This window comes from Amblyomma mixtum, chromosome 4, assembly GCF_055824585.1.
Source record: "Amblyomma mixtum isolate Tamu chromosome 4, ASM5582458v1, whole genome shotgun sequence".
In the NCBI taxonomy this organism is placed as follows: domain Eukaryota; kingdom Metazoa; phylum Arthropoda; class Arachnida; order Ixodida; family Ixodidae; genus Amblyomma; species Amblyomma mixtum.
The window spans coordinates 157,140,160-157,166,674 of NC_143015.1; the positions used below are offsets into that span (position 1 = coordinate 157,140,160).

Below are 26,515 nucleotides of genomic sequence, written 5' to 3' on the forward strand. Positions count from 1 at the left end.
TGGGGGGGGGGGATTCATCAAAGAAAACAACAGATATACAACACAGAATACAAACGGCTGAAATGAGAAGTAAACAAGTTAAGAAGGCAGGTACAAGTTAATAAGAAAAAGAAAAAAAAAGGGCTAGGATGAGGTATTTGAAAAAATGTACATGTAGCAAACCCCGCAAAAAAATCAAGAAAAATCCCGGCTTCGAAAGTTGCTAAACACAGCATCTAACATTTTGCGGAACGTTACGGCCGACACACACACACTGGAGCAACGAAGAAAAAAAAAAAGCAAAATAAGAAGTGAATCACACAGTGATAAAAAAATAAGAAGAAGAACGCACATCAACATATGTTAGAATTTTCTAAATAGGACCAAAGAGCTGTTTGAAATGATGATGTTTCAGCGATAGTCGCAATGCTAGAAGGAAGCGCATTCCACTCCTCGATAGACAAGACCAAAGGTGAGTATTTGAATCGTTCTGTCCGAGCGAAAATAGGTTTAATCTTCTGCATGTGATCTACACGAGCCGATGTGTGCGGTGCCGGGAGAAGATGAGAGCTTGAGCAAAGTAGAGTATGCGAAGGATTGAAAAATCAAAACATTCTCGATTGCTGCTTGCTGCTTGGGTAGTACCTAAAATATATTAAAAATCAAGGCTAGAATATCCCACACTAGTTGGGAGTATATGCGGGCTGCTATTGAGCCTATTCTTTCTGTTCCGCAGGTTTCCGTGAGGTCAGAAAAAAAACTTGGCAACAAAACCTTTGAAAGGAGGAGGCAGCAAGAAAGAGGACAGATGCTGCCGTCGAGGATGGCCAAAGGCCGACATCTCGTCTCCGTACCCAAGTCTGCGACCATGGCGATCGTGGTTGTTGCGATCATAGCGCTCCAAGCGTCTTTGCTGCTCGCTGAGCCTACTGCAGACTTCATGTGCGTGCTTAAGTTTTGTCATTTTGAGTGCCTGCAAGCAGGTTTTGAGCGCGGAATTTGCTTTAGACCCGAAGGTACGGCCATCGCCCCTTCATGCCACTGCCAATCGGGCGATACTGATCGTATGACATAAATGTTGGGCCACAAACAAGACCCCGATTCGGTCGACCGTGTCTATCCCGCTAAAGTTGTGAAAATTATGTGAGCCTGGCAGCTCTGAGGAGAGTGATTTTTTGTTTGTCAGAGTAGGGATGCGAATTGCCCATCTGCCCAATGAAGCGAACGAAATTAACCGAGCCTAATGAAGGTCATTGACTGTAAACCACCCTAATTGCTTGATATAAATGGAATCTCTGGAATGAGACCTCTTTTGCTGCAAGCACACAGCGAACGAAGGGAAGGAACGAACGTTTTGACCAGAGTATTGAAGAAGCGTAGCTTGTTGGGCCACTTGGTGCATGGTAAGTAGAAAACCAGCAGAAAGAACGCACTTCACAAGGAGGAGAAGTACACAGGACAACGCTGGAAACACAATTGAAAATTTTTTACTTTGTGGATCGCCAACATCAGAACAGGGCGCACATGCGCGAGAGCACTACAAACGCTATCAAAACAGCAAACACAAAATTGATTAAGCCACCGAAGATTGCATGTGGCCAGAGGTCTTGTCGTCGCCTCATATTAGGTGTAGACGGGTGCCCTGGTCGAAATATTGACTCTAAAACTAAGGCTTCCCTGCCATCCATTCTTCTTTATGTGCTGTCAAGAATTCCCACAACCCTGTCCTCTGTCTACTGCGTTGTTGAAAGCGATACTGGCCATGAGGGTGATGTTTTTGAAGAACTTTTATTTCAGTGGAAGGAAGGATGCTGACTGGGGGACTGGTCCTCGTGGGCGGAGTCCTCACTCCAGAAGACCGGCAGCTTCTGACATCCGGCCCACGCCAGTAGCCGCTGCTGACCGCACAGGCGAGAGCTGAACAGAGCAGCTTCCCATGAGGAGGTAGCGGTGTAGGCGGTTGCCGGAGGTGTTCAAGGACTTCCACGTGGAGTGGTATAGATTAGGTTTGTTCCAGACAAGAATGTGTGGGGATGGAAAATGACGTAGAAATAGGGAGTGGATCAATAAGACGCTGCGTGAAGACACTGAGAACGTGACAAACAAAGGTTGGTTGGTTTATGGGGTTTAACGTCCCAAAGCGACTAAGGCTATGAGAGACGCCGTAGTGGAGGGCTCCGGAAATTTCGACCACCTGGGGTTCTTTAACGTGCACTGACATCGCACAGTACACGGGCCTCGAATTTCTCCTCCAACGAAATTCAGCCGCCGCGGCCGGGATCGAACACGCGTCTTTCGGGCCAGCAGCCGAGCACCATAGCCACTGAGCCACCGCGGCGGCTGACAAACAAAGAATATAAGGCAGGTAGATAGAACTGATTGTATACCTAAGTATGTAGCATGAAGCGTGGTGCTAGTACGGTACACAGTGCACAAATCAATGTTTAATTAATCAATCGATTAATTTTATGCCCCTGTGAAGCCGTACACCACGATCAAAAGGGAAAAGGGAGCAATTATTGCCGACCCTTTGGCCGTGCATATGCTCTGTGTCACTCGATCGAGCGAGGAGCGCATTGTATCTATGTGTATTAGAAATGGTAGCTGATTTCTCTTCTATTTATTTCAGTATTTTTGAGTAGAATGTATTTGCAGTATTCGTTTTTAGCGTCCATTGTTAATGTTGAGTCCGCACGAGACCTATCGTCGAAACCCACTGGTTGAGTTAATGTAGGACGAGCGAAACTGATGCATCGGTTAAACCGGTCAGCTAGAGGGATCATCATGTCATTCATTCTCCTTTACTTCCTGTCTTCTTACCCAACACTCCACTTTAATCCTCAAGCAACCATAGAGTGTTGCTGGAAATCCCCCTCCTTAATCAGTGGTTATTAAGGCGGAAGCCTTTAATGTCTCATCGTTGTAAGCAGCAGTTGTCGACAGAAAATGTCACGCTTTTCAATTGGTGGAAACGGTCGTGAAGTCCCAGTGCGCGAATTTCAAACGGGGCCAATTGTACTTTGGCTAGTAACCATGCAACCAATTGAAGGGATCGTATAGTGATGCTCCAAGTAAGTGGGACTGAGCTTAGTTAATTGCTTAATTACCCACTTAGCCTAATTAGCTTTACTAGTCAGGCCATTAAAATAAATAAAACCGATTAAGAAATTGCTCGAGCTCAGGAATCGAACCCCGGTCTTCGGCGTGAGAGACGAGCATGCTATCCACTCCGCCATGCCAGCTCGATGATTTGGAATGAACAAAGGCGCGTCTAGTGAATACGCTGTCTTCACTCACTCTCATCCTCCTCCATTCCCTTCCGGCGAGGTGTAGGTGTCCACCGACAAATGAGAGACAGATACATTTCCTTTCCTCAAAAACCAATTTACCGGCGAGCGAGGCGTAGAACCGAATGGGCGATGGCGTTCTCCTTGGCAGCGTTGCAAGACGCTGTCGCGTTCCACTCTTAGGGGCGAAGCTTAACATCTTAACCACACATCAGTGACCCCACTTTAGGTCAAAAAAGTGCCCCCCTAAATTTTGTGACACAGTTACTGCGTAATTTCCTTTCCTCAACTACAATTTTCATTTTCTTCATTACGGCTCCTCTTTATCTATATTCTTTCACTCCCACTTCCTCTCTTCCTCTACGGTGCGGTTCAGGTGTCCACCGAGATGACAGAGAATTACTGCGCCATTTAATTTCCTCAAAAAGCGTTGCGTTCAAAGGGCAAGGCATCGCGCCGAACGGATGGTGGCGTTCCGTGGTCTCCCTGGCAGCGCTACAACGCGCTGTCGCGTTCCACTCCTAAAGGCGAAGCTTAAGCGTCATTAATTAGCAGTTAATTAGTATTCAGGCATTAATCAGTAATTAACCATTAATTAGTGATTTGTCATCACTTAGTAATTAGTACTCAATTACATGTGACGCCACCAGTGCCACAGAAACAGCGAAGGTGGTGCGGAAAACGCTTCCGCCTCTATCCACTTTAGACAGTGTCCCCTGAATTTTTTACCGTGTAGTCGGTGAGGCATGAAGAATATGGTGATATAACTTCTGATACGCAGTTTATTTTCATTCCAGCTATTGAAGCAGGATGGCTTTAGTGTTGTAGTAAATTAAAAATACTTATGAGTGGCTATATTATAAGTTTTTTTGCGGCTCAGGTGACCTAAACGCCAACTACACGTCACAGCCATCGTTTGGTATGAAACCGAGAAAGCATCAAGAAATTCAATTGGAAATTATTTAGTGGTTGCTGTCGAAAACCATGAGGTGAACTATACACAGGGTGTTTCACCTAAGACTTTGCGCAACTTTTAAAAATCGGTTTTTCGTTGTTGTTTTCGGCATATCATTGTTAGCGGGGTAGTACATCAGAATATAGGAAAGCCATGCTAACTAGCAGGGCGGTTAATTAGTATTCAATAGTTAAAATCTGAACTATTACTGTTAGGCTCTTTAATTATATAGAAGTCCACCATAAGTAAAACTTTTAACTGTTGCTGTCAGGCTCTTTAATAACTATTGCGTATAGCCCACCGTAAGTAACATTCATATCAGCTTCGGCGCGATAAAGCCTAAATTTGTTGGGCCACAGTGCCGAGGGTAAACGCGCTTTTGAAATACTAAATACTGATATGAATATTACTTACGGTAGGCTACACGCCTCTCAATAATCAAAGAGCCTAACAGTAAAAGTTGGAAAATTAACTATCGACTATTAGTTATTCAGCTTGCTTGTTAGCCCGTCTTAGTTGCGTTCTGATGTACTACACCGCTGACAATGCTATGCCGAAGAAAGCGGTCTTCTGACTCAAAAAGCCTATTTTTAGAAATTGCGTAAAATCTTGGGTGAAACGCCCTCTATATTAAGGGCTAAAGCATCACTTGGAAGGAAGCACGCAACTTAAATTTGGCGCCTATACTCCCCTTAAGCGCACCAGCTGCGTGATCTGACGTCACCCCGCACATGCGCACAGCTGGCGGAGCGTTGTGCCACGGCTCAGCGCGGAGCCATGCTGACCTCGCGAATCGGCTGACGTAGTGTAGCTCTCGCTACAAAATTTCGGTCTTATCAGCAAGGTGGCAATCCGTTTATTCTCACGTCTTCACTTCATTCGTGAGGTGCAATGCGCCTTCGTTTTCCCGCCATCGTCGTTGTCCTCAGTACCATGGAGCCTGCGGTCTTTGTTGCGGCATCGGCGGTTGTGGCATCGGCGGTTGTGGCTTCCGAAAAGATTGGCCGTAGTCGTACGAAAAGATGGGACTCGTATCGACGTACGCCGGGGGACCTGAGCATGTGCACATCGTGTACCCGGGACTGTAGAAGCTGCGAGGCTTGCAAATGCCCCAACCGAGACCCTGTCTTCGGCACCAAAAGTTGCAGGAAGATCCGGTGCAGGTTCCCCGGGCCATGGTCAGACACCCCAAGAGCGCGATCAGAAGTACAAGCTTGGCCGCGGCGGACGAGCGCCGATGGACAAATGCCTGAGCGGTCTTCTCGGAAGGCATGGTGGAAAGCTTGACCCCTTCACCTGCAAACGGAAATGTATTGCGTATATACACACCAGACATTCCAAAGCAGCTCATTTAATCGGACCAATATTGAAAATGGATGGTTTCACTCTGGGCCTTTGTTGGACTGGCCTATGCCAATGCATTTCTGATACTGGGCCTATTACCTGTGCTGCTTGGGTTGAGTCCAACCAGTGCGGAAATGTTTCCCCACAGGTCTTTCATACAAACCTACGGATTCTGCCCAGGTGGTCTTCTTCACGGTCTATTAGTTCTTTCGCTTTTTGATTATATTCGAAGATCACCCGAATAACATGCATAATCTCCTCTCCTGCTGCCTAGGTGACCACGTATCTGGCCCTAGCAGCACAGCTAATCGGCCCAATATTGGAAAAATATTGGTAAAGGCCGGTCCTGCATAAGACCAGAGTGAAAACATCAATTTTCAATAATGGGCCGATTACCTGTGCTGCTTGGTAGTGTACATGGTCATTTAACATAAAAATTTCTGGGAAACTTAATCTCCGCCTTAAGGGTATGATGTGATAGCGTTAAAAGGTCCCTCCAGGGGCTTGGGATACTCTTTAGTGTCGCTTCGCAGATACGGTCATTCTTTCCTTTACATTCGTAGATCCCTGGGAGCCCTCATACCCCTCCTGGCACAGTGGTTCAGCGGATAAGCGATGCGCCACTGCCCTGCGATGGAAGGTGCTCCCAGAGGTGGGCCTTGTGCGATCCAAGTACGTCGTTCCAGCAACCTCTCGCGACTAAACCTAAAATGTCACCTGCCATGATGCGCAGTTTCCTCACAATCCTGTGGCCAGGTTTCGACGATGCCATAAGCTCACGTGATCTGGGTAATCACCTACATCCTAAGTTGGTTCGTGGATTTCCCGTGATATTTCATTAACTATTCGCTCGCGGTAAACGACAGCAACGATGACGCCGGATTTTCTGCGACACGGGCTCGTTAACGATATCGTGTTAAAATAACTCCACGATGACGTCGAGGAGCGCTCTTTGGGCGTTCTGGTCTGCAGTCGAGAAAAGCGAGTTCAGTACGAGGTCCAACCATCTAAGGCCTTTCGCGCCTTCAAACCGGAAGCCTGCTGTACGTAAAACAGAACGGCATCTCTCGCGCTGGGGCGCCTCCAATGGATGCGAAGGGGAGGCTGCCGGAATTTCTTTGATTATTATGCTGGCCTTACGCTACGAAATTAACAAAACTCCATACCAGCAGCAATAACTGACTACCTTCTGCAAGTGCCCTCAGAGATTCGGGACCTGATTAATCCTCCAACCAGCACGGAAGACATCTGAAACACAATTAAAAAAAAAACGCTCCAGAAACAAAGCCCGAGAACCTGACGGCCCTCATTTTAAGGATTTTAGTGCGATAGCTTTAAGGAGCTCATATTGCAGAAAATCCGGCGTCGTCGTCGGAATCGTTGACCGCGAGCGAAAAATCCAGGAAAAATATCAAGAGAAGCAACCTAGGTTAGCCACATAGGGCACGTGACCTTGTGACGTCATCGCAACCTGCCCGCCAGATTATGAATAAACTGCCCACCGTCGAGGATGGCAGTTAAATTAATGACTGGTCACGACAGGTTGCTCGGGAAGAGCAACCTGGATCACACGAGCCACATCAGTTGCAGCGCCGCTGCACCACTGCGCCAGGAGTGATATGAGGACTCCCAGGGACCTATGAATGTAAAGTATATAATAACCAATTCCTCATATATAGGCATTTACCCATTAACGCTACGCGCGTCATACCGTTCAAGCGGAGCTTAAGTGTCTCCTCCAATTTTTATGTAGTTTTTATGTCTTCTAGAAACTCGCCTGGCTGCTGCTCGTCAGCCTCTGCGAGCTCACAGGGAGTGATCATATGCCACCACACCTTTGCTTTCTCCTGGTTCGTGTTGCCCAGATTGTTGTGAGAACTGATCTAATTTTTCTTTGAAGGGCTCCCACGCAACGGCACTTAGAGGCCCTGAAGTTAAACGCCCTATTGCCTGTCTCACGTTTTATACGAATTCCTTGTTTGACAGCATCTTTGAAATTGTAATCCAGCGCTTCTTGCTGGAATCTTCCACACGCATTGTACGTGTGGAAGCTTTAACTGCGCAAAATAAGAATACGGGGTGACAGCATTTCCAGTCACTTGCGCTAGGCATTTTCCCGACAGATAGATTCCGTTCACATGAGCATACACTCTAAACAGGAGTACACCTGTGTGGGAGTAAAAACGGAGTAAACTATCCTCTACCGAACTCCCTTTTATAGAAACTACAGGGAATGTTTACTACACTGGAATCGGAGCGAAAGCACGGATTTGTGCTACGTGCAAGACGACGGTGAGCAGGCAGTGACGCGGGACGGAGCTGATGGAAGTTGACGAAGACGACGCCCCGCAATGCGCAGCGTGGTGCAGTTTAACACGAGGCGTGTTGGACTTATTCGCACCGACTGTGCAGGCTCGTCAGGGGACTTTATTGGGAATCCTTAAGGAGGTTGCTGACACTTTCAATTTCCTCACTGTGCGCTTCTCTTTAGATTACCTCTATAGCCTCTCGAGAAAACAGATGACTCAGGCTCTCACTGAGTCTTTGTTCCCTACACCATTGTATCGGCAGCCTTATCTGGGGTCTTTGGACATCAGTTTTCTAAAGCGTGTTAGGCGGATGTGCGTTCAGGCAGCCGCTTAAACGTTCTTTTTCAAACTACACTCAGCGACGCTGCCTGTCAAGACATTTCTTAATGACAAGGGGATGTTTGTACCCTGGAATGTGAATTGCCGTCTGTGTAACGTGCCTGAGACAATTGATCATTGCTTCATCCTGTGCCGTGGTGCCATGTTCTTTTGGGACATACTACAACGAACTCTTAAGAAGGACATTGAAATTACACCATACACTATTAGATTTCTGCCTGTTGGCAAAAACTGTGTTGTGCCTTATGACCTGTTTGTGTTGATGGGACTATTCAATCTTTGGAAAAGCCGTATGATGGACAGACACGCCGAGCCACCAAGATCGTCCAAATCTGTGTTTCATGAACAGTGTGCTTTGGTGAGGAGTGTATATGCTGCACGCGAAGAACCTCCAAGCTGGCTGCCGTGCCTAGATGCATGTGTGTGCCGCCCTGAATTTTGATGTTTTGATGGGGATGCAGTGTTGAGTTAGGACTACCTATTAAGCAGCCCGGTAACTTCAGACGCGAACCAGTTTCCTTGAAGTTTTCCCCCTTTTTACGGAAGTTCTTCCATGCATTAAAGAAAAAAACGCGGCGATAGCCTAGTGGTCTTGCTGAGCGGCCCTTAAAGAAGATCTGTTGGTGCAGCCTTGGGTTCGACTGGCAGACATGGATATTGATTCCATTTCTTTTTCTCTTTTTCACGGTCTAACCTCTACATCAGCTGAAGGTCAAGTTTACACGGTCCGTGATTGAAGCCCGAAGTCCCGTAGTGAAGTTTTCGCTTCAAAAGAGAGTGCGCTAGAGGAAAGCTTACTCCATTTTACTAATTAGCGTTTAGAGTATGAGATACGCCTCACCACCTACTGTAACGTCCCAATCAGCCCAGGTAATTGGCCCAGTATTGGAAATGGATGGCATCACTCTGGTCCCAATTGTAGGACCGGGCTTTGCCAATACATTTTCAAAATTTGGCCGATTAAGTTTGCCGCTTGCGGTGTGCCGGGTGACCACGAACCCCTCAGCGCCACATCGGCTACGTCCCAATCGTGATGGACATTCTTCATCGTTCGGACCGAGATGCCCGCTCCTCCCCCACGACCTGCACGGTCACTAGCGCTCATGAGACTATTGAAATCGCCCCCGAAGAATGCAGTCCCGGGGACGAGTGAAAAAGGTCGGAGTGAATCAAACAGTTCTGCTTGAGTCGCTGCCTTGTTACGGGCATAGACGGAGACGAGACGTACAAGCTTCCTCCAAGGATGTACACTATACAGAAGCGGCCACCTTCTGCTAACTCATAGTCAACAATAGCGATGGAATCGTGTTTTCCGAATTAATATCGCGGCGCCACCCGCTCGAACGGCCGTGCAGGTTCGTACGGCTTGGTTAAAGCGAGACTTTATATGTATGTCGTCTAGTCCTTCGCATAATGATTGTAACTGCGAAAGTGGGAACAGTGTCCGTGTCTGCGCTGGCAAGAGGAACCGCCGTCACGTCTTGCCCTTAAAAACGGCGCCTAAGTGCCCCCCAATTTTTACCTATTAATTCCCCGTTCTTCTTTTAATGTAAAGTTGTATTGGCTGTTTGGTTTGACCAATTTTTAATACTGAATTTGCATGCTTACGTCACCGCCCTGCTTTTGACCCGCCTATCTTCCAATCCCCCTCACCCCCCACCGACTTGAGGCGTCAATTCGTTAAGTAGATTTTTCCACTGCATGCAAGGACACTGGCTGAAAACGTTTGAAACCGTAGCAAGGAACCGTCAATGCGGAGCCACGCATAAACGGCACGGAGGTGCGCGTCGTGCTCTGGTTTCTGAAAAGGTTAAGCCTCGGGAGTTCCGTCGCTACCTCAGCACGAGGAGCATAGGGGGCTCTCGTTCAACGCAGAGTGCAACAAGAATGTGACAATGAAGTTTTAGAACTGAACAACCACGTACGCTTTTGTCTCACGGCCCAGTCATTTAACTTCGGCATGTTTACTTTTTGTTACGACTGTACGACTTTCTTCTGCAAGGCAGCTTTATGACATCAATGATGTCGTATATACTGTTACATGAGCAGCTGCTTAAAAAAAGAGTTAATGTAAGCTGTACTTCACTTTTCACCGCACAGGGACATCATATACTTCAACGATAGAAACCGAAAATTCTTATGTACAAGATAACATTCGCCGGAAAAATGAAAGTGGCGTTCTGAGATAAATTTTTGAAAAATGAAACTCGGAGAGGCAAACACCTATATAAAGCCGAACGTAATGGCGCCAAAGTTGATGCTCAGAGCACCTCCTTCTAAAGAAGTACTTAGAAGAATCTGTAAATATTCCAGTCGATTAGCTGATAGTCCAACATCGTCCGCATACATTAAACCCGGGAGTTTTTACTCTACGATCATTTAAATGGCTCAGCTAGAACAGAAGTAATGTATCTCAGGAGTGTCGTGCCCCTCTAAAGAGTTTTCGCCAGTATCTTGAATCAGTTTCTGCTTTCGCTGATTATTTTTACCCAGAAAGCTTAGACGGTTCCAGAATTTCCTTGGTCCACTTTTAGTTGCGTCGTGAGTTGCAGCCATACAGCGATCAGTCAGCAAGATAGTCGTTTGTGAATAAGATTTCCATTTCTCGTATTTTACCTTGAGAAAGCTGCGCATCCTTTATTACCTCTCTGCATTCTCTCGAAGCCACCCGCCGCTGTTTTGTCGCCTCTTTAATTTCCTTATTCAAGCCGCCGCGGTGACTCAGTGGTTATGGTGTTCGGCTGCTGACCCGAAAGACGTGGGTTCGATCCCGGACGCGGCGGTCGAATATAGATGGTGGAGGAATTCTAGAAGCCCGTGTACTGTGCGATGTCAGTGCACGTTAAAGAACCCCAAATGGTCGACATTTCCGGAGCCCTTCACTACGGGGTTCCTCGTAGCCTGAGTAGTTTTGGGACGTTAAACCCAATAAACCAAGCCAATTTCCTTATTCCTCTAGCTTCGTGGCTTCGTCTTCGTCTCTCCAGAGGTTTGACAATTTTTCTATTTTTCTATTTTCCTTTACTCACGGCTGAGTCGTTGTAGTTGATTGATTACAATAATCTCTTTGCCATAGCTCTCTGCGTTGTGATCATTTTAATTTCAAGCCTTTTTCGTTAACATCCAAGTTTCTGGCCCATGAGTGAGTACTGGCAAGATAAACCCAATATACAGATTACTTTTGAGGGGCACTGATAACCTATAATTCATGAATTAAAAATGTGCCGCCTCTACATTTAAAAGCAGTAACGAAATCGTGAATTATTTTGGTATTTTATGGGATTATTTGTTTTTCTCTTTGTTTCTTTTTTATTTTCTGTTAAATTCTGGTTAAACAAATATCGGTGGCTAAGGTATCACATTAGTAAATGTGTCTTCTATTCGGACACCACTCGCTGGTCTCCGGACATATCGCGCCATCTATATCTTCAGATTTGCTTCAGAAACACGCCGACTCACCTCGAAAAGATGTCCGGGGTGCTGCTTCTGCGACTGCAGCTCTTCTCGCTATGCCTGAAGGGCCTCAAGGAACAACCGCGCAGGCTGGAATGAGACGTTCGCTCGGCTCATGCGCCAAGATACCAGGCTTCGTCCTTTTATTACAAGCGTAAGCGGCCCATACAACCTTACAACTTTCTTAGAAGACATCGCCAAGGTCACGAGTCCTCGAGAAGACATGAGGAAGACTTGAGAAAAAAAATAAGAAAAAGAAAACAAGACAACTGGTCTTTTCTGTTTGTCACAGACGACGCCGCCTGGAGGGAGAGAATTGCACTTCCCAGCGTCAGAACACACACTTAAACCTCTTCTCGTGCGTGTGTCTAGCGCCGTGACTCCCATTTTAATAGGACGAGATGTATCACGGAGCTCGTGGAAAAAAAAATGTGTGGTTAAAGGAAAGAGCGTGTTCTCCAAAAATGCCGCAGGTTTGGTGCGCTTGACGTAAGAGATGAGCAAGATAGATGCACGCTACCAAGGAGAAGAACTGTAAAAAATGCGGAGTTTTAACTGGCGTTTATTATGAAATGTATTTCATGGTGTGATAATTACAACCATTTAAGGCACACGTTACGTTCTACTACGGAAGAAAATTTGAAAATTTTTGCAAGTATATTCAGAACCCCCTATTTCAAAAATTGATCACGAATGCCTTAAAATTTAAAAAATTCACACACGTTGGACACATCCACGCTCACGGAATCACGGCCATATTTTACAAAGAAAGAACCCAGTTGTGTCCAATTAAATATTTTATTATTCATCCAAAGCTGTTTCCTCAACAAAAACGAGCCTACAGTAGCCTTTAGCAAAGCGTTTCACTCTGTGAGAGAAGGGAAAAGTTACAGAACCAGACAGCGCTTCCTATAGGCGCACCGTAAACTAGTCCAGGATTATTCGACATCGATTTTACTTGCAAGGCAACTGTGCAATATTTTAAGGTACCGTTTCAGAAATATTGAAGGTAATGATCTATTCTTCGGATTCGTAGCAAAATCTTTCTTTTATAGTGTTTCCATCGCTCGCACCGAGTAGTTAAGACTGCCATAGGAAACTAATGCGGAACGTATTTGAAGATAGAAAAAACGTCAATAGCAAAAAAAGAAGGCAAGCATGCCTATTGCAGACCTACGAGTATATTGATTATCATTGTGTAATGTTATGATACACAAAAAATGCATTAAAAATAACTTCTTATGGAAAAATGTGCTTGTACAGAATGTCTGGGTATATGTTCGTGGTGTCCATCTTTCTTTCTATTTTAAAGAAACAGAGATCCTTTTATCTAAGCTCGAAACGGCTCAACCATAGTGTCCAGCTGGGGATTTAAAATGTAGCCGGCATCACGGACGTCTTGAAGACGCCCCTAGAAGCTTCGAAAAGAAAATCTCAGAAGTCGCGTGCACAATCGTAGACGCCTTGCTGCTAAGGAATAATATGTAAAGCGGAGTAGGATACAAAATCACCTTCTTTCTTTGAGGGTGCCTGAGGACAAAACAGGTTTAAATGTTGGACACGGCGTCCGGACACTGTTTACAGGCATTCATGAAAGCGCATTCTCTTCTATAGAATGCTCTCAGTCACGAAACGTTTTATTTCGGCTTCTAGGGTTTCTGCGGTCCACGGTCCCTCCACGCAGCACGCAGCGATTTAGTCACAGACAGAGTGCATTTCCTGCCGCGTTACCACGCGTGAACAAGCAGTCCCGGGGTAATAACCCCGGTTGCGCTTTTGCTTTCTGCGAAACACGGGAAAAAGAAGAGCTGGGGAAGAGTTTTTTCACGAATAAGCGCCATACAGGCGGACACAAAAAACGTGAAGCACCGGACAGACACAGGGGCTAAAAGTGGTTCTTCTTTTTTTCCGGATATGTGGACGTTTCTCAACTGTTGTCAAGGGACGAGGGTACGCCTTTGTCCGTCATTACGCTGCTTGCGCCGTTTGTGAACAAAGTCTAAGCCGCCAGCAAAGATGCCACTCAATTGTCTTAGCAGCAAAGGATTAGAGGCTTAGAGGATTAGTTTGAGGGTATTACTTGTAGAGACAGGCAGAAAACAGCTTTATCATTCGAACTTATTGTCCAGTCACCACCTTGGCAGATTCGGCGTTGCTTGTATCCTTTCACGAGTAAAACCAGGGAGAATTTTTGGCGAAATGCATGGATGTGCGTTGCATACAGAAACTACCCAAGAGGCGGACTTCGGCCAGGAAGGAGAGAATGAATATTTCAATTGAGAAAGGGTGCAGTGGTTCGGCCATAGTAGAAAAACTTGAGAGAAGGAGAAAGACAGCTAGAGAGAGAGAGAGGTCGAAGATAAGAGGGGATGCTCGTAGGTCACAGTGAACGGTATGCCGAAGGTCAAGTGTAGACAGCCTTCATACAAATAGTCGGCTTAAAAGATAGGCGTACTTCAGAGACGGGTGTCCAGGTCTGTGTCACACAAGAACGGAAGCACCTCTCTATATCCCAAGCTTGTTCTTTATTTCCTCGAATCTAAGAAAGCGTACTCGATAGGGCCTCGGCAGTTCAGTTGATCAATAGTCCACCAGGTATTAGACGCGTTGTTAAGGAAGAGTGTTTTGAAGAGGGCGTTGGGTAACTGAATGGCTCTAGAGCTTTTATAAGACGAATGTTCACTGTACATAAGCGCTGTGCTTTGAAAGCATAAAAAGAAACCTAGAATGTTCACAGACAAATAAGAAATATATGCTTCGCAGTTTACCGCTCTTTAGATGCTGATAACCTGCGTGCCTGCCATTAGGACTGTTACTATCGTCAAACAAAACTTCCGGTCTGCGGAGGATTGAAGTGTTCGCGGAGGCTGTAATTTTGGCATCGATAGTCAACCGGAAGACGGATGGCTGGATCGGAGGTGAGTCAACGATCAGAGGAGCGTCAACGATGATTTGAAGCCCCACGGCAAGATTTGATGTTTCGGAACCCTTATTCCTGGTGGTTACGAAACTGCAAAGCAAACTTCGAGTATGGCTTAAGGCGAGTATCTGGCTGGGAGCGACCCTTTGTTGTTGGTTATAGCGTGACACCATGGCATTTTGGCGTGCCAAAATATTTGGTTACAGCCGTTAATGACGTCTCCAGCCCGTATACTTCCCTGAAGCACGTAACGCTGTAAACGATAAGAGGCAACTTCATATACCATGGTCATTGCGGTCGGCTTGCATTGTTTTCCAGCTAAGCTTTATACGTTTTTAAAGTGCTGGTCTTAGGAGTTGGGCTGGCACTTCTTCAAGATGGCACCCAACCACCAAGGGGTGCTCTCGTGCGAAACCATGGCAGCGGCACATTTAAGCGTTTCTATTCACCGTTATATTTGCCGAGGGAAAGCGTCATCCACAAACGTGGTTAGCTTTCTAGATGTGTGCACACAAATATGCCAGGACTACGGCTACGACACCGGTTTTGTGACAGACAACCACCGAACGGAAAACCGACGGTACTTCCCTCCGAGACTGTGGAATGGGGATTTTGTTGCACGGTGAACGTAGTGCGAGAGAAGGGAAGCAGAAAACGACGACATCCAGCGATAGAAGCGCTCAGACAGACGCGCGGCTGGCGGAAGCCTGCTAAGCGCTATCAAAAATTTCTAGCGGCCCAAGAGAAACGAAAAAGGCAGGATGTATTTTTGTTTTAGTTGTGTACGCAGGGAATTATTATCTTATATTGAGCGATATGTTCAGTAACGACGGTACTTTTGTCAGTATGACACGAACGCGTCAAGTTCAGAGTAGCTTTGTAAACTAAATTTTAAAAGCCATATTTATATTTTTCGAGGAAAAGGAGTGTAGTAACGGTGTGTAGCAACGGTTTGCAACGGTGTGTAGCACCGTAGCAACGGTCTGTAGAATTTTCATGGTTCAAATTGACAACGCAATAAAATTTTTGTCTCTGTGAGTGTCCCACCCCATTGCTGTATTTGTTGTCATGGGACGTGAGTATGATGCTGCATACACGGGCGATTAAACTGAGGTTTCTGATGCGCATGCGTATATTACAGGTGTTCTCTGCTTAGCTACACGTGTTTTCCCGAGTTCGATGACGATAATGCAAAATGATTTGTAACTTTCTTCGAAACAAGGAGTAGAAAGTGTGGTATTAAGGGACAGAGTTAAGGTCGCCAGAAAATGAGGATTGGTCGAAAACGTAGTGACGTCACACGACATCACACGGGAAGCAGCGGATTTGAAAAGTGATTAAAACATCCCATAAACTGTGAATAGAAGGTCGTAACTTGACTACAACGTTATTCTGACATGTAAGAATGTAAATCAAATGTAAATACACTGAAAAGAAAATTGGGGTGGGATAGGAACCGAACCCGCACCCCTTGGATCCCGAGTCATACACGCTACTCGTAGGCCATCGAGGTACGTCCATTCGACATGGCTAAAATGAGGCCTTATGTGTCTTGTCCGACAGTGTCTGTGCCAGCGAAGTTATATGCAAAGAGGACCCCAAGCCACTGAAGGCAACCATTAACTCAATCACGTCATACCTTTACTCTTAAGGCTGAGATTAAGTGTCCCCCGAATTTCCCCCCGTAGCCCGTAAGAAATGGTTAACCTCCCTGCCTTTCCTCTTATTCTTTCCTCCTCCTCCTCCGTTAAAAACAGAAAAAGGAGAAACACATCACGCAGCTGTATTACACTAAGCCTTTCTCGTGTGTACCTTCGTTAAGTCCGAAAGTTATGTGACGTTCCTGAAGCGCAACTCTTTATTGACAATCTGGACTGTAATCTGGCCAGCAAATTGCCGCGAAGATTTACGAGAGAAAGGAGAGTATAGTTATATCGGCGTTAATGTCGATTCGAGTAACATACGAAAGGACAGCACATAATGCTGTCGCGTATATATATAATAATTTTGACCTTTTCAGTTCGTCAAACAGGTCTTTGCGTGCTTTGTATGCTAGCATGTAGGATTTTTTGTCTTGTACTTTTTTTTTCTCTTTCTCTTTTTTTTTCTTTGCTGCCATTACTGTGTCTACCCAATGTGAATATTGTGTCAATTTTGTATAATGTTCTTTCGTTTTCTCTTGTACCTGCTCATTACTGTATACTTGTTATCACGCTTTGCAACTGCCTTTTGTATTAAAAGCCTTGCTGTCAAGCTGCTGCCAAGCGAAAGGGGGCTGCGGCTTAGTCAAGCTGTCTCTCAGCTTTTTTCTGCGCCTCCGCTGTCTGTATCTTTACAAGGCAGAAATAAAGAATTTGAATTTGAATTTGAATAATGAACAATGGAGGGATGTAAGCGTCAGTCCTTCAACCAACGTTTCGGCAAAAGTACTCTTCGTCGGAGGGGAGAAGTCTTGTTAACCATATGTCGGCTAACGGACTGAGGCTTCTTTGCAATCATTGGTCGTTGTGGGCTATGTGGCCAAGGGCCCCATCTTCGCTTTGTTTACTTGAAAAAAAAAAGGAATAATTGTAATTTTTACGTTTAGCTTAACGTATTTACTTATTTATGAGAAAGAAGCTGAAGTACAGACCTCGGGATATGCCAAACAGCTAGCTCAGAAAAAAGAAGGTACACTAAGTGTTCGCGAGGTAACAGCCGATGTAATTACTGCGGCCTAAGCAACGATATGAAACCGAAATAGGCGTAGTAAAAAAAGCCCGCAAACAGTACTAATCAACAAGAAACGCAAGAGGTAATTAATAATTTATTTCTTTTATTTCTGCTTCAATCATGATCGAAATAATACGAGGTCAATAATAATTCATTTCTTTCACTTCTTCTTCATTCATGGCACGAAATCATCTCAGACTCAATACATCTACTTCAGACACAACCAAAAGAAAAAGAAAAACCTCGGGTATGATCGCAGCTCTTCACATTAGACATGTTTCTAAAACGAAGGCATTTGAGTTAAAACTTAAGTAACATAATCGGGCATTGTGCTACAGTACCATAAGTAGGATCTAATGCTGCCTCAAGAAATGCAATTCTTTCACATCGCTTCATGTCGTAATTGTGGAACATCCTCACACGAGGGCAGTGTCGTATGCCTATGGTTTGATCTGCATTATTAAAGCGACACATCGAAATCAACTCGGGCTCTGAAAATCAGGAGAGGGAAACTAAGAAAGCGTAAAGCGGCTTTTTACGATATCACGGGGGGTGTTCGTATGCCCCCCACAACTCCCCGCATCATGGCAGCGTAGGAGTCCACGAGCGCCTCCCACAATGTTCGTTCCACATTCTCGGATGCTTTCTTCGCGAAGATTTCGTCGACATCGGGATGAACCAGAACGCTTCCCATCTTCTGCATCGTCACGTTCAAGAACTGCAGGCCAAAGGCAGTCATCTGCGTCCGCCTCCCTGTTTAAGAAGAACAAAGGCAACATCACTACTTGTAACGAAGTAATAGCTGGTTAATAGCTTCTCGCGACATATCGAATCTCACTGCGACACATTTCCCTTCATTGTTTGCCCATGCTTTCAAAAATTTTTGTACTTTGCGTAAATGTGAATTAAAACAGCAAATTAGCATGCTTTAGTCACACAATACCCTGCCAAATTTCTCATGAATCAGATGATAAGAAAAATATCTTGGAATACGGAGCTTTCATTTTGGGAGAAGAATGCTTCGTGACGCCAGCAATTTTTGCGACGACGATGTTTAATACAACTGTGGCGTTTATTTCATCATCACGTAAGGAATACTTGTCGATGTCACAAGCTTTTTACTTCCTGATTCAAATACAGTACCTAGTTTTTGTTTTGTGAAGTGTATAATTCTTTAAATGTGACCGTTAATAAGCAAGCACCCATGGAGAGCTAACTGAAAATAGACTCCATTGCTCAAATCACAAATAGATCAGTTTCATGAAAATGAAACACCAGGCCCTTAATAATAGAAATATCCTTATTACTTTAATCACCTTAACTCTCTTACAGGGATGCCGAAGAAGACGTTATGTGCGGCTGTACTGAGAAATTTGTGCAACAAGATTGCAAACCAATTGTTGTTAAATATTCTTTTTGATGCAATATGCTTCGTTTTTGTGTCACTCATTTGTGTCTTGGAATATTGCATATAACTGTACGTATCTCAGTACAATGGCTTCTTCATATCAGAACTACATTTCTCAACATCTGTTATACCTGTGTTTGTGTTTCATAACATGTGAACCTGTATTAGGCAAGTTTTGAATGTTCTTGCTTAAGTCGCTTCTTTTCTTGTATTTGTTGCACGACTGTAAATACAATATGTACCTAATATTCAAATATATTGTATTTAGTGTATGTATGAGTACCTCAGCGCTGCAAGACAATAAAGGGGCTATAACCTAGTCAACCTGCTTGCCACAGCGTTTTTGTTCTTGTTCCGGTATTTCTTTTGTTGGATGCGGAATGATGCTGAATAATGGATGCTAATAAATGGAGTGGACACGTCTGCAGTCACGTTACTGTTCTCAGCTAACTTCGCAATATCATCAGCTACCTGAACGCATGTTTGGCCTGTGGGAGTTTTGACCCACGGATATCTTAAACATTTCATCATCATCATCATCAGCCTGACTACGCCCACTGCAGGGCAAAGACCTCTCCAATGTCTCTCCAGTTAACCCTGTCCTTCGCCAGCTGCGGCCACCGTATCCCCGCAAACTTCTTAATCTCATCCGCCCCCTATGACCTTTGCCTTCTCTTGGAATCCACTCCGTTATCCTTAAGGACCACCGGATATCTTGCCTTCGCATTGCATGCCGTGCCCAAGCCCATTTCTTCCTCTTGATTTCGACTAGGATGCCATTAACCCGCGTTTGTTCCGTCACCCACATTTAGCTAGTTTCTATTTTGCTATTGTGTATTTTTCTCTAGCGTTAGTGAGCAGATAGACATGCATTTGGGTCGGCCTATAACTGCGTATATAGAGAATCGATATCCCTGGAGTACTTGGAGTACTATATGACCTTCTTATTCCAGTATATGACGTCAATATATAGTACTTATCGTACTTATCATAATCACCATCATCATGAGCCTGACTACGCCAACTGCAGGGCAAAGGCCTCTCCCATGTCCCTTCAATTAGCCCTGTCCTTTGCCAGCTGCAGCCACCGTATCTCCTTTTCTAGCTTCATAATATATGAATAGTCCTTGCATAATAAAGTATGACACTGTAACGAACCCCAAACTTCGTGTGCCTCAACCAAGCTCACCGGGTGTCGCAGCAACTTCCATCTGTCCTTGTCCCTCGTAGACGAAGAAATGCACGCGCCGACTAGCGACACTTGGCGTCTCGGATTCGACTATGTAGGACGCCGTCAGTCCAGCAAAAGACAGGGGACAGGTGATTACGTTGGCGCCACCAGAGCGCGTCGTGCGACAGTCTCCGAGACGCTGGACTCGGCGGCGAAACCGCATAGCCGAGCCATTGACAAGCTGGAAAGGGTAGAACTCGAGAACGGTGTCGTTCTGCACGTCCACTTCGAAGTCGGCGTCTCGAAGAGGGAAGGCGTCTTTAGGGGCGGTACGCAGCAAGTTGTCCATGAAGTAGTTGAGCGACGACTGACCGCATTGCGCCCCGTCTGTCGGAAGAAGGGAAGACAGGAACGCGTTAAAAGAATGTTCACATCAGCTCCAGAGCTTTAAGTTGCATGTTTAAGAAGAGAAAACAGATGCTAGTAATTACTCCCTTACTGCAATTCTTCCCCACATTGGACGACTCCCGTAACAATGTCTAACAATGACGTCACTCGTCACTTCAAGCGGCATTTACTAGAGTTTGCCCGTGATGCCAATCAGGAATCCTGCACTGCTGCCCGTAGTTACAACTTCCCTCCTGAGAATGCATTTCACCCCACTCCAACTGTCGCAGAAATTCGCCTTACAACAATGGTAAATGTCCCGTGATTTTTTTTAAATGCCATAGCATTAAAGGCCTCATCGAGAAAAAAAACGTGTAGTCGGTCAGAGAATTCGCTCATTGGCTGGAGGGAAGTGATGCCGACAAACCGGGCAATTCTTATTCACTGGAGGAAAGTTACGCCGCTGGACCGGACCGGACGTCACAAGACCGGAAGTGGCATCACTTCCAGCCAAAGAATGAACAGTTTCTAATGCTATCGCGTTGACAACACGTAATGCAATGAGATGTACCAGTGAACTTTTCTTTGGAAACAATTAAAGACTTACGAAAGATGAGAACAACGGCCGCTACGACTGGAAGCAGCATCGTCTGAGTTCTGAAAAGAACGAATCGAGCTTGATTGTGCTGTATTTGACGCCATGCTTGAAGAAAACTTTATGCCAATAAATTTGATTACAACTATGCTTTAGCTGCAAGCTTGGGCGTGAAGACTACTGTACAGAGGGGACTTCGTCCGTTGAGTTCCACTTTTCATACCGTGCACACACGGAGATCACCGCTGTACTACGCTGGCAAAAATATATGTAAGCACAGCCTCTGCCAAAAGCAAAGCGCTCAAAAGGTTCGCTTCTGAGCCATGTACAAGAAAGGGAGGAGGGGTTCGGGGGGGGGGGGGGGGGGGGGGGGGGCGGGCTTGTAGCATTCGTGGAAATCGCAAATTTCAGAGCGGCGCTTCTCAATTTAGGATTATTGATTGGAATTCTAGCCATGCATAACGAGCCACACCACATTAGTCAGAAGAGAATCTCTTAGGGCTTTATACTTAAGAATAAGGCAGCACATTATTGAATAATTACGAAAGGATATCTTTATTACTCACGTTGGAGAATCGGCTACATTCTACGTCCCCCGTACCGAATTTCCGCGTAGGCCGTGAACGCTTCGGCAGCAAAAGCCATTGCTTACAAGGGGAATTTTCGCTATCTTTGCAACGGAAGCAGATGACCGACGTATGCGACATTTGAGCTGAGCGGAAGGCCGAATTGCAGTAAAGGTCAGTGCTGCACGCCGCTCACCTCTTCTCACTGCGCTAAAGTAATTAATTAAAAAAATATCAAAATTTTTCTGATCCTGTTTACCTTACTAATAGTCTTATCTGCACACTGTGAAATTAACGTCGACAGAGCACGGTCACTAACCGCGTGGCAGATATTTATGGTGGTGGAGAAAGTACAAACCGAGCTTTGGGTTTAGTAGCACATGCCAGACTATCAGAAACCTAAAACTAGGCCTGCTAAGGACGTTTTTTCCATGACCCCTTTTCTTGTCTTTTCAGACATGCACCGAAGATATTAGTAGTAAAAGTTTGGCACAGGAGACCAACTTACCTTACAGCGATGGGTCCCGATGGGCCGCCTTTGTGAAACCGAAAGTGCAAGGCGTTCTCTCGAATGTTAGTTCGTATTCATGCCGCTACCGCGCGTGGCGCGTAAAGAGACAGTGACGTCACGGGCCTGGCCCTAATGTCCGCCGATAGGAGAACGGAGTACGAATCAGCGTCTATCTCGAGGGGTAACTCAATGTCGAGGACTTTATCTGCGCGAGCCTTTGTGTGAACACCAGTCACCCGCCCTTTCCACGCGGCAACTGAATGCGCTTACCTTGAACACGGATATAAGTGAGTAGCGGTAGACTGCTGATAGCGCAGAATATCCGCACGTGCTGGGGATGTTGGCGTTGTCATTCCTTTAGTTGTTTGTTTTGTTTTTTTGCTTGTTATCTCCTTTCTCCTTATGTGCGCTGTTGTGCGTGTTTGCAACTAGAGCTGACTGTTGCAGTGCATGAATCCGCGAACACGTTGGGAAAAAAACGGTGCTCAGTAAAACCCCCCAGCTTCGTGCGCTTTTGAATGTTAAAGAAAGAAATGAAAACTCGTTGCTGTGGCAAGTATTTTGTGTTCGACTCGCTGAGTGATGACGTGTAAACAGGTAGCATAAATTTCTCGCATAAACTTTAGGTTCCGATTTTTTTTTTTTACTTCGGGGTGAAAAGAAACGGTCACATTCCGTACGAGATGCCGAGAATACCGTTAGGCAAGAAACGCTACTTTCTACGCAGTCACTCATAGAATGTGTGCAGTATCCGTTTCTTGCTGTTTGCTAGCCGTTTTCTAGCCGCCTTTTCAGAGACCGTGTGCGTCAGGGCGAACAACCCTGTACTAATATCTTAAACCGAACTCACAAAGCAGTGGCGGAATCTGAAGCCCTGACGCCTCAAGTTGGGCACTCGTGCCCATGCAGCCATAGGTTCTTTCCTTATTTATGCCTGTTTTTTTTTCGTTTAAATATTAGTCGATGTGATATTGACGTTATTTTTCGGAACAAGCCAACCCTCCTTTTTCTTATTTTTCTTCGTAGTGAACTCCACACGCCATGAAAAAAAAACTGATGGCCGATCAATTAGATTGATGCGGAGAAATTCTTCTCTATACTATCCCCTAATTTGTGCTGTCGTTATGCAGCCTGGGGCACGAGTTGTATTACAGCTACTTGTAACTTCACGAAGCCACTATCATCACTAGAACCCAACAACCCTCACATAGCACTGAAGTGTCCTTACCAAGATGCTATCGCTGCTATGTCATTAGAGTCAGTGTTGTGTTCTAGCCGCTGTTATAGCAGGTGACAGGTGAAGAGCGGGAAGTGCCTCTAAACGCCACCTTCCATCTGCCATCTGGTGGAGGCTTCACACATCGACGCCTACGCCGAACAGTTCTCACCGTCATGGCACACCTAACACTATAGCATTAAAATGCGAAGTAGAAATAAGAAGAAGGGAATCTGAAAAGGAATCGTAATGGGATAGAGAGGAAATTTTCCGCCAGCGCGCAAATCAGTCAGGTAAAAAATAGGCTTCTCGCCTTCTTTTAAAGTTCGTCTACTCGGATCTGGGCTGCAGATTGTCACAGCAGAAGTTGACTACTGACTAATCCGCAGCAGCACAGATAGTCAGCCCAGTACTGAAAATGTATGGCTTCACACTTGTCCTTTGTAGGGCCAGCATTTGCCAATAGGTTTCTAATATTGGGCCGATTACCTGGGCCACCTGGGCAGTCGGCATATAAGGCAGTCCTCTGCAAAGAGCCGCACAAACTGCAAGTATATATAATGACTACGATCCACACGTGGGTGTGAGTGTAAATGTCCGAGTGCAAGCTAGTATGCTCGTTCTTTCGTCTTGTAACGAAGGCTCGTCACCAAAGGGCGGCGTTACCATGATTATAAAGAGTAGAATCAGTTGCGTGCAGTCTTTTCATATGAATATTGTCCCTGCGCGGAAAATACTTACAAACAGGTGAGAGAATTCATGATAACTCTACAAGCATTAATGTCGAGACATGTCGCACACTAGACATATATAATTGTGATATCTACGTAGAGACGAATCTCGATAACTGGAATTCGAAGGAGACCGAAAATTTGTTCGAATTACGTGCAGTTAAAATTAAAAAGATCCCATCCCGGCTCCCCTTGACGCACGCGTTGTTGACGGAACCAAAGATTCAGTTTGAGTAAACCGGAAGTTTGAATTAAGCGAGCAAGAGTAAAGGAGATTTCGTGGTATATGCAGAGCATACCAAATACAAATAATAGAGACAGCCAATTTACGCCATGGATGCACACGTTTTTATGTTTTTGTAACTTTCGTTTGTTCTTTCTATTCCTTACGACCTTCTTTCTATCTTCTGTCTACCTTTTTTCTCTTCTTTCTATCTTTTCCATCTTTAATTACATGATGAATGTGTTTGAACATTTATTAAAAGCAAGGAGCTTCTGGGGGGTGGGGGGTGCGGGGCAGGAGGAGGCCGCACAGGGTTTGAGTAAGAAAATATAAACGAAGGACGGTATTTGCAACCAGTCGTACTGGTTCGCCCAACAGTGTGGCTGGAAAGGCTGCTGTGATATGAAATCACAATCCACCGCTTGTAGTCGGCAGCGAATCACGATTCATAATTGGTTGGAGTGTTATTTAGCAGATAATCGCGCTGCCTTCCGTGACCTGGCCGTATCCCGCACGTGCTCTTTCCAGTGAACAATGAAACAGTCGTAAAGAACGGGATCTTGTTTTTACTCATGTCCAAAGGGTGCTACGCGCGTCACTGCTGACAAGTACGCACCCTGTGTCCCGCCACGTGCGTTCACAGCAACTGTATCTTTAATCATATACCGCCAGCTTTCATTTACATATCAGTAAACAGTGCTCGGACTCCTTATCAAACAGTTCTACTCCGTAGGGAAACCCCAGACCGTTAGCGTCAGCCACTTTCAGACAGACAGCTCTTGTTGGCGGCTTCATTGGGCTCGCGGATGATAACGGGGCCAGATCCGTTATCTACAAACCACCCTGCTTTATCTGCTCCCACGTTCTGAGCCAAAACGATGGCGGATGTCAGCGATATAGGCACTGAGTGTTTGTTTCACAGTCGTGGAACAGGAAGGTGAGTGCGAGAAATTTGTCTTATTGGGCTATTCGCGTGACAGCACGACGAATCGCGATTCTCGTTATAGCGTTTTTGGCATATTAAGGAAGTAGTGAATGCCAAAGAAAGCGGCCAAGAAGACAAGTACAGAACGCTTATCTTCTAGGTTAAGGTAGTTAGAGCACAACAGTCACTGTGCTCTTCCAGTGAGCTTGTTGTGTGGTGCCAGTGAGCCAGTGTGGTGCCTCTGCCCGTATGCCAGTGGGGCGTTGTTGCGTTGCCTTGGAACTGAGTGGCCACCTATGGACTGAGTCGTGATGTGAGGGCACGAGTCCCCCCTCCCCCCCCCCCCCCCCCTTTTTTTTTCTTCCAGCATTTGTGTAGTGTTGGCGACTTTTTATTTTTCACCGCTTCTGGTTTCAGAAAAATTAAGAAAACATGCTAAGGATTCTCGTTAAAAATCACAGTGAAATTTTCAAAACGATAGAGAAGAAATATTCCGACCACCACTGACAACAACAATAAACAATGATTGCCTGATCTGCATTCATGCAGTCTCTACATTGTTGCACGGGGGATCTGAAATCACTTGTTAATACTGGTGGGGGTTCTGAGGTACCGCGCCGACCCTTCTAACTTTAAGCACTGCATTGTACAGGTGCGGCCAGAATAATACGGAGCACGCGAAAGGCGGCCAAGCTAGTAGAAACTGCATCTAAGCGCCACCTATCAGCACAACAAAGACACCCCTGGCTATCCGCGCGCAGCGAGAGTGCCTGCTGCCGAGCCCCCCTCTTTGCTGCAACCCTGCCGTTATCACTGTTCGAAAGATGCTGAGCTGGTTCGGGCAACACCGCCAGGTGCTGCCTTCATCCAGGCGTGCTCACTTCAGCCTCGGTGTCGCGCATCGACTAAACTGCAAAGCGGTGGCCGCGCGGACTGAAGGGCCGAGATAACACGCAGTGCCAAAACGGCCGTCTTGCGCCCGTTTACTGCGGGCGCCGCTCCTCGATGCGAGAAAAGGGGCAACGAAGCGCATGGCGCTGTCAGCAGAGTAGCAGTCGCTTATAGAGCAAGGGATTGCATGCTATATGCTGTGATGTTGACAGGCCTGCGGAAAAAGTGGGTCCGTGCTACCGGCGCCATCTCGCCGCGTCCAAAATAAGATAGTTCCTGTCGCCACTGCTAGGCAGCGCGCATAAGCACGTTTCCGCTGCTCCGCGACCCTTCCTGTGCTCCGTATTATTCTGGCCGCACCTGTACACTACTTAAGCGCATGAGCACGTTTTGCAGAGGCTTTGTCAGGATCTACAGACGCTTAAGCTAACGAAATTGGTTTAAAAGACGAGTTACCACAAAGTGCGGGCTGCCTGAGCTTTTTCTCTTGTTTTTGCAGGCTCAACAAGATGCTGCTCATAGTTTCAACGCTGGTTGTGATGTTTTGTAAGTACGGCCTTTGTTCGTTAGTGCGAAAAACTTCCGTATAGTTT

At 45.8% G+C, this 26,515-nt stretch overlaps 1 protein-coding gene across 1 annotated transcript; it reads right to left on the reverse strand.

The window, feature by feature from the left end:
• Positions 1-17,655: 17,655 nt before the first annotated feature.
• On the reverse strand, positions 17,656-22,176 carry LOC149348922 (uncharacterized). Its single transcript, XM_089585947.1, has 4 exons — positions 21,934-22,176; positions 20,872-20,921; positions 19,896-20,264; positions 17,656-18,051 (listed from the first exon to the last, which is right to left on the reverse strand). Exons 2-4 carry the CDS (start codon positions 20,909-20,911, stop codon positions 17,834-17,836), a joined length of 627 nt encoding a protein of 208 aa, XP_089442073.1. The 5' UTR covers positions 20,912-20,921; positions 21,934-22,176; the 3' UTR covers positions 17,656-17,833.
• Positions 22,177-26,515: the final 4,339 nt, after the last annotated feature.